Source organism: Candoia aspera, chromosome 1 (genome assembly GCF_035149785.1).
Source record: "Candoia aspera isolate rCanAsp1 chromosome 1, rCanAsp1.hap2, whole genome shotgun sequence".
Taxonomy (NCBI): domain Eukaryota; kingdom Metazoa; phylum Chordata; class Lepidosauria; order Squamata; family Boidae; genus Candoia; species Candoia aspera.
The window spans coordinates 93,724,873-93,733,069 of NC_086153.1; the positions used below are offsets into that span (position 1 = coordinate 93,724,873).

General features: G+C 47.3%; 1 protein-coding gene across 1 annotated transcript; it reads left to right on the forward strand.

The window, feature by feature from the left end:
- Positions 1–316: 316 nt before the first annotated feature.
- Positions 317–7,823, forward strand: TAAR1 (trace amine associated receptor 1). The gene is made up of 3 exons (XM_063290690.1): positions 317–412; positions 942–2,082; positions 7,657–7,823. Exon 2 carries the CDS (start codon positions 1,040–1,042, stop codon positions 2,078–2,080), a length of 1,041 nt encoding a protein of 346 aa, XP_063146760.1. The 5' UTR covers positions 317–412; positions 942–1,039; the 3' UTR covers positions 2,081–2,082; positions 7,657–7,823.
- Positions 7,824–8,197: the final 374 nt, after the last annotated feature.

Below are 8,197 nucleotides of genomic sequence, written 5' to 3' on the forward strand. Positions count from 1 at the left end.
TTCCTTATTTTATCATTCTGTCTGTTAGTTATGCAAGACCAGGCCATAAATCATTGACTATGTCTGACCAAAGATGATGTCATGAGTAAGGATGGCGAGCAGGGGGCTCCCATCCAGGCTGTAAAGCGCATGCGTAGTACTGAGGAATTAGGTGGCCATTCAAAGAGACACAGATCGGGCCCGCCTTAGTCTTTGGGGTTTATATGTCTGGTTTTTTCCCATGCTTCTTCAGTTTGTTAGGATTTTCTGTTTATGTAGCAGTAATAAAACACTAGAGACCTATTCCTTGTCTCAGCGTGGTTCCTGGCTGTAGGACAGACTCCCAGCATTTGAAATTGCTTAATCTGTTGGGCTGGCAAATACACCAGAGAGGATAATGGATCCCCTAGTGGGTTGTTATGCAGAGCTGAAGGTCAGTACTCAGGTTTTGGGGTAGCATAGCTGGTACAAGCCTGATAGTCCTACAGTATTTTGATGCAACAGGCAAAGCAATGTAGATAGTGGCCAATGGCGTCCCCTCTTTACAGTACAATCAGAGTCACAAGCAGATGTTCATGAGCCTTCCCCCTTTTTTTTTTGCCATCATTCCTTGCCTATCCATAGCAGTGCTTCCTGTTCTCTCTCTCTCTCTCTGATTTAACAGTGATGATGCCTGAAGACCAATCAGAGCCAGGGCATTGCTTTCTGCCCTTAATCTGCTGCCTTGTGAGTCAAAAGATAAAGGTGACATTCAGCGGAAGCTATGGAAATAAGTACAAGCTATGCTACTACTGGTGAGGAAACTACCACTTTATTCTACATTTACAAGACTTCCTGAAAAAAATATATTCAGCAAAGGGCAGGGGTTAATGTTCAAGAATTGTGCTTTGAAGTTGTGGGAGAAGAATTTTATCTCAACCCTAAATATTCATATTGTGCTTCCCACCTACCCTCCTTGACAGATGATACTCCTCTGCAGGATGACAACAGACTAAGGAATTCCTGGTTTTTACACCAAAAGAAGAATTGTACGTGCGATATCCATAGGATTGGGCCTGAGATGGGCTTGCACGAATCTGAACCTTCTGAAAGGATGCAGTTGTGCTGTGAATTCATCAATGGCTCCTGCATAAAGAACAGCTGGTCAATGAGCATTCGCATTTCCATGTACATCTTCATGCTGTGTGTGATCCTGGCTACTGTGGCTGGCAATCTGGCTGTTATCATCTCAGTATCACATTTCAAGCAGCTCCACACTCCTACAAATTTCCTTTTACTCTCAATGGCCACTGTCGATCTCCTTCTAGGCTTCTGTGTCATGCCGTACAGCATGATAAGATCTGTTGAGAACTGCTGGTATTTTGGAGAGTTCTTCTGCAAAATCCACACCAGTGTTGACATCATGCTGAGCACTGCATCCATTTTCCATCTTTCCTTTATCTCAATCGACCGTTACTATGCGGTCTGTGACCCACTGCGATACAAGACCAAGATAAACACTTGTGCTATATTAATCATGATTTTTATCAGTTGGATATTCCCTGCCTTGTTTGGCTTTGGACTGGTCTTTTTGCAACTCAACTTATTAGGAGCTGAAGAAACCTTCTACAAACTCATTTATTGTGTGGGAGGCTGTTTTGTCTTTTTCAATGAAACTTCAGGTGTGGTTGCCTCCATGATCTCCTTCTACATTCCTGGATTTGTCATGCTGTTTGTCTATGGGAAGATATACACAATAGCCAAAAGGCAAGCCAGATCCATTACAGCTGCTATGAGCCAAATGCAGATAAGATTTGACCTACAACATCATATCTCCCACAGCAGAGAACGAAAAGCTGCAAAAACATTAGGTATAGTGGTTGGGGTTTTCCTCATCTGCTGGTTCCCATTCTTCTTCTGCACCATCATGAGTCCATTTATGAATTATACAATCCCACCCATCCTCATTGATGCAGTGGTTTGGTTTGGTTATTTGAATTCAACATTTAACCCAATTGTTTATGCATATTTTTATTTATGGTTTCGAAGGGCCTTGAAATTGATTTTATTGGGGAAAGTTTTCAAGCAGGACTCGTCTAGGACTCAATTATTTTTGGAGTAAACCTGTCATGTTCACTGTTCCAATGTTCCTGGTACATCGCAACGTTTCGCATGTCATTTGCCTGACATGTGTTTGATCTTGGGAGGGAGGAGGATTCCTCTTCGGGGAGTTGTTATCTGTTGGCTGCTGGGTTGGAATGTGTTTGGGTTATCTCATGTGTTCAAGGCTGCTTTCCCAGGATGTGTGGAAAACAGTTACCAGCACCTGGGAGGGGGGTGGTTGCTATGGCCGGGCGAGGGGAGGGATTATGTTTGGAGCTGAGGGTTTTTAGTTTGTATTTGGCGTGCTTTTAGTCATTCTCAGCTTTCTCTGTATTTGCATACTATTCTTTCAATAAATCAGATATCATTAAGTACCTGCTTGTGAGTCTGAGTATATCAGGATAGGCAATCACTACATAAAGCTGAGAATCCTAGAATTTTAACGTTAACATCCTTCCAGAGTAATCTGTGAGGAAATTAAGTTTGCGATGACTGAGCCTACTCCTTACTCGGGGGAAAGTGAAGACTCGAGTGCGGGGGAACTGGATTCCATGGTAAAGAAAGGGGAAAAGGCCCCCACTCCAGAGTCGGAGGACCTGTCAGAGGCTTCGAGCTCCAGCCCAGCGAAAGGAAAAACTGTGAGATCTAAAGTGGTTAAAAAAGCAGAAGAACCGCCCGCTGATCCGATGACGTGGGGTGAGGAACAGGGCACCCTACCAGGGATGTCTAAGATGTCTGGGAAGCAGAGGTATCCGCTGTCCCCGAATGTGGTCAGAATTGACAAGAGAGGGTCGGAGGACTCCGAGATCCCTGCGAGATCACAAGGGTGGGAAGCCAGGATACAATTCCTGGAAGAACTGATGGTGAAAATGTCATCGGCGTTGTGGGGCCAGGGCAGAGGGGGAAGGGAACATCACTACAGGCAGTCGTCCCCATCTCCTCCCCCCCCCCCGCCCCCCGGTGTGAGGAAGAAGGATTGTAGGAGGCATCGGGTGGGCTCACCTTCTCACAGTCCCAGACGTTTGTCCCCATCGCCCCCACGGAGTCCTGAAGACAGAGGAAGGAGGAAAGATAAAGATGAGAAGAGAAATCCCAAAGTCAGGGTTTCGAATCCCCCCCCCCCCGAGAGGAAAGATCCCCGGTGTCCAGGAGAAGGGCTGGGCAGAAAGAGAGGAAGAGAAGCCCACAGGGTGCAAGATACAGGGATTTCACTGTCAAGTTTGACGGTGATCCCGCAAAGCTGTCTTTTTTCCTGACCAACACCAAAAGCTATATGGAGGAGTTTGGGAGGTTGTTTCCTTCGGAAAGGGCTAAGATAAATGCTGTGGCCACCAAACTGAAGGGGAGGGCGGCCGATTGGTTTGTCCAATTAACTGAGATGGAGGCCCTGGAACTGGAAGATTTCGAAGACTTCCTGTGGGCACTCAAATTGCATTTTGCTGACCCGTTGGCTAAAGAGAAAGCCAAGGTGGCGCTGAGGGAACTGATCCAAGGATCAAGGTCCGTTGCAGATTGTGCCCTAGAATTCCAAGCCTTAGCTGCAAAGGTGGACGACTGGTCGCAAACGACCCTAATAGAAATGTTTAAGGATGGACTAAAACCTGAGTTGCTGAGGTGGTCGTTGGGAAGAGCTGATCCCATTACCCTATATGACTGGATTCAGCTGGCGTGGAACGTTGAACAAGCCCACGCTAAGTTTGCACAGAGCAAAAAGGGTCCTAAGCAAATAGCTATGATGAGAGCGACAAAGTCCCCGGGCACCACGGGCAGAACGGGGCGCAAGCCTGGCAGGAGGAGAAGGAGAGCCATTTTGCAAAGGGGCAATGCCTCCGATGTGGGAAGGAAGGACACCGAGCAGCGGCGTGCCTGAAAGGAAAGACCGAGGAGCGCCTGGGAAAGTCATCAGGGAAATCTCCCTCCTTGCCCAGGAAGATGAAGGCAGTGTTGGCTGAGACCGAGGCTGAGGACATCCCTTTCTTTGGGGACAAGGGGGAGCCCAAGCTGTTCCAGCCGGCAGGAAACACCAGCCACCTGCTTTAAAGGGCGCCGCTGGGCAGGTGGTAGAGGAAGGGCGCGACCATGTTTCGGTGAGTGGCAACTACCCCACACTGACAGTGAAGGTGAAGTTGGGCTCCCGCACAAAAACGGTGGAAGTGTGGGCGTTGATCGATTCAGGGTGCTCACGTTGCTTAATGTGGTGGCTGCTTTGGAGCTACCCAAGTTTCTGTTAAAACGGCCCATGATTTTTACCCAACTGGACGGGACTACGGCGGGGGGAAAGCCAGTCACCCATTCCACGGGCATGGTGGTGTTGCAAATGGGTAACCACCGGGAGGGGCTGCCTTTTGTAGTGGCGCCAGTGGGGGGTCCTTTGGTCATTTTGGGGATTCCTTGGTTGGTCCAACAAAACCCATATATAAATTGGGTGCACAGGACTTTGACTTTTAGGGATGGTTTCTATCAAGCTCCTGAAGGAGACGACGCCTCAGAGGCCACAGTGGGGAGGGCGGCAGCCGCAACTCCGCGTTTTGCCACCACCCCACTAGAAGGGTTGCCAGAACAATACCAGGGTTTTGCAGATGTGTTTGGCAAGAAGGAGGTGGACAAACTCCCACTGCATCGGAAAACTGACTGTGCCATAGAGTTGGTCCCAGATGCCCAACTGCCCAAGCATAAAATCTATGCCATGACCCAAAAAGAACTGGCAGTGCTGAGGGAGTTTGTGGATAAAAATTTGGCAAGGGGTTTTATCGAACCAGCTAATTCACCAGTGGGTGCACCTGTTTTATTCTGAGTGAAGAAGGATGGGACATTGAGACTTTGCACAGATTACCGCGGATTAAATGCGGTTTTGATATTAAACAAATACCCTTTGCCAATAATAAAAGACATGTTAGCACATCTGGCCAAGGGGAAAATCTTCTCTAAGCTGGATCTGAGGGAGGCGTATTTCCGTATATGCATACGGGAAGGGGATGAGTGGAAAACTGCTTTCAATTGTCCTCTGGGCTCTTTCCAGTACAAAGTTTTGCCGTTTGGATTGGCAGGGGCACTTGGGGTGTTTATGCAATTGATCAATGAAGTGTTGCATGAGCATTTGTTCAAAGGGGTACTGGTTTATTTGGATGAAGTGTTAATTTACACTGAAACGCTGGAAGAACATGAGTGTTTGGTGAAACAGGTGCTCAGCAAACTGAGAAAGGCTGAGCTTTATACTAAACTGTCTAAATGTGAATTTCATAAGACTCAACTTGATTATTTGGGGTACAGAATTTCTGACAAGGGTATTGAAATGGACCCTGCAAAGATCCAAGCCATTTTAGAGTGGGAGCGCCCGCGCACTCACAGGCAGCTCCAAAGTTTCCTTGGATTTTCCAACTATTATCGCCAATTCATCCAGGGGTTCACGGAAATTGCATTGCCTCTCACTGACTTATTGCGAACAAAGGGTCTGGGGGACACACCCAAGGTAAAGAACCCAGGAGCATTGCTCAAGTGGACACCTGAATGCCAGGTGGCTTTTGACAAGCTAAAAAGCCTATTCACAGCTGAGCCTATCCTGCAACACCCTGATCCCACTAAACCTTTTGTGGTTCAAGTGGATGCCTCTGATTTCTCCATTGGAGCGCTTTTGTTGCAGGCAGATGCTGCTGGCTGCCTCAGACCCTGTGCATATCTCTCCCGAAAATTTTCTGAGACAGAACGACGATGGCATGTTTGGGAAAAGGAGACTTTTGCAGTCAAAGCAGCTTTTGAGGCATGGCGCCACCTTTTAGAGGAGGCCAAATGTCTGTTTGAGGTTTGGACGGACCATAAGAACTTAGAAGCGCTCAGCACACCCTGTAAGCTCAGCCCTAAACAAATCCGTTGGGCTCAATTCTTCAGCGGTTTAATTTTAAGTTGAAGTTCATTCCGGGTAAGAAGAACTTCCTGGCTGATGTGCTTTCCCGCCTGCCCCAGGATTTGACCTCAGTACCTGACGTGGTAGGCACTTTGTGGACAGACCCTCAGTTGGGTATGCAGGCTGTCACTCACAGCCAGACACGCGCGCAGCTGCCCTCAGGTTCTGTTTCACCAGCTGGGGGGAGGCTGTCAATCCCTTCTCAGTTGCAACAACAGTTTCTCTCCGAACTGAAATCTGACACTTGGTTGCAAGCGAATAGACACAATGTTACATTTGACCGAGGCTTCGCATGGAAGCAAAGCCGTCTCTATGTCCCTGACAGTTTGCGAAGGGAGGTCCTACTCAGGTCTCATGATGACAAACTGGCTGGTCATTTTGGCTTTGTAAAAACCTTACACCTGGTGCGGCGCCAATTTTGGTGGCCCACATTGAGACGTGATGTAAAAAGTTATGTTGCTTCCTGTCCTGTCTGTGCCATGTCAAAATGGAAGGGGGGTAAACTGCAAGGGCTGCTGCAGCCGGTGGCCAGCCCCTCCCGTCCTTGGGAGGAAATCTCTATGGATTTTATTGTCGACTTGCCTCCAAGCCAGAGAAAGACTGTGATTTGGGTTGTGAAAGACTACTTTTCTAAACAAGCCCATTTCATTCCATGTGCCTCTATCCCATCGGCTCAACAGTTAGCCCGCCTCTTCCTAGTCCACGTGTACAGAATTCACGGATGCCCCACCCGTTTGGTCACAGACTGTGGGACACAATTTACTTCCCAGTTTTGGCGGGCATTTTTAAAACTGTTGGGCACCAAACAGGCGCTGTCCACTGCGTTGCATCCTGAGACTGACGGATCTACGGAGGCTCTTAATGCCACCTTGGAACAATATTTGAGAGCCTTTGTAAACTATCAGCAGGACAATCGGGTTGATCTCCTGCCTTTCGCTGAAGTGGCTTACAACAACGCGGTACATCAGAGCACAGGACAACCCCCCTTCCGTACTGTGTTTGGCCGGGATTTCATGCCCATTCCTGACCTGCCTCAACCCACTTCACCGCCTTCTTCCCCTTCCGACTGGGCTACGCACCTGGGCGATTCCTGGCCAGTAATTCAACAAGCGCTGGCAGATGCCCAATCAACCTACAAACTGCATGCTGATAAGAAGCGAGCCCTTCAGCCTGCCTTCAAAGTTGGCGATAAGGTCTACCTGTCCACCAGGTTCATTAAATCCCCTCAGCCCTCTAAGAAATTGGCTCCTAAGTTTGTTGGACCTTTTCCCATTGTTGGAATTATCAACCCTGTTACTTTCAAATTGGACTTGCCACACAACCTTAAACGCTTACATCCTGTTTTTCATTGCAGCTTGCTCAAGCCTGTTCACCACTCCAATTGCTAGCATCTCCAACCTACACCCCCTCCGCCCATTATGATTGACGGACAACAACATTTTGAGGTGAAGGAGGTCCTTGATTCCCGCAGGCTTCGGAGTACCCTACAGTATCTTATACGCTGGAAGCATTTCCCCCACCCTGAGTGGGTGGCTGCCCACGATGTTCACTCTCCTCTTTTGGTTAGGCGTTTTCACACTACTTATCCTATGAAACCTGCTCCTTAGTGTTTTGGGGGGGCGGTATGTCATGTCATATCATTAAGTACCTGCTTGTGAGTCTGAGTATATCAGGATAGGCAATCACTACAAAACCATACTGAAGGGGAGACTCAGTTCCTCAGAATTTTGTTCTCCTCAAAGGTGAAGTTGAAAGAGCAGCTGGGATGATGCAGCTTTAGTGTAATATTATACTCTCAGCTGTTAGTTGTGAGTTGGGAAGAATCAGGTCATTAAATAAAAAAATGAGAACAGCCAAATAATATGTGTAGGTTACTTTCTCTCCAGCAACTACATGGACTTTGGAATGGACATATGAAAGGAAGGCCTCCATACTGCAAGGAGACCACAATGGGATATAGAAGATAACATATATTTATGCCATATCAGGCTCTAGTGGCTGAATCTGCCTTTACTGTCTCAATACTTTTAAGCTGAGTGCTCCAGTGATATTTTTTTTTTATTAATGTACTTTATTTAGATAATCCTAATATTTTCCCAACCTCTCTTCTGATTGTCCATACTTGCCCACCTCATTTAGGCCAGTAGCACACATGATATCACATGTTCTGTAATTTCTTTCAAAAGAGTTGAGAATTTCAAAGTTTTCCTCAACTGATAATGCTTTTTTCTTCTT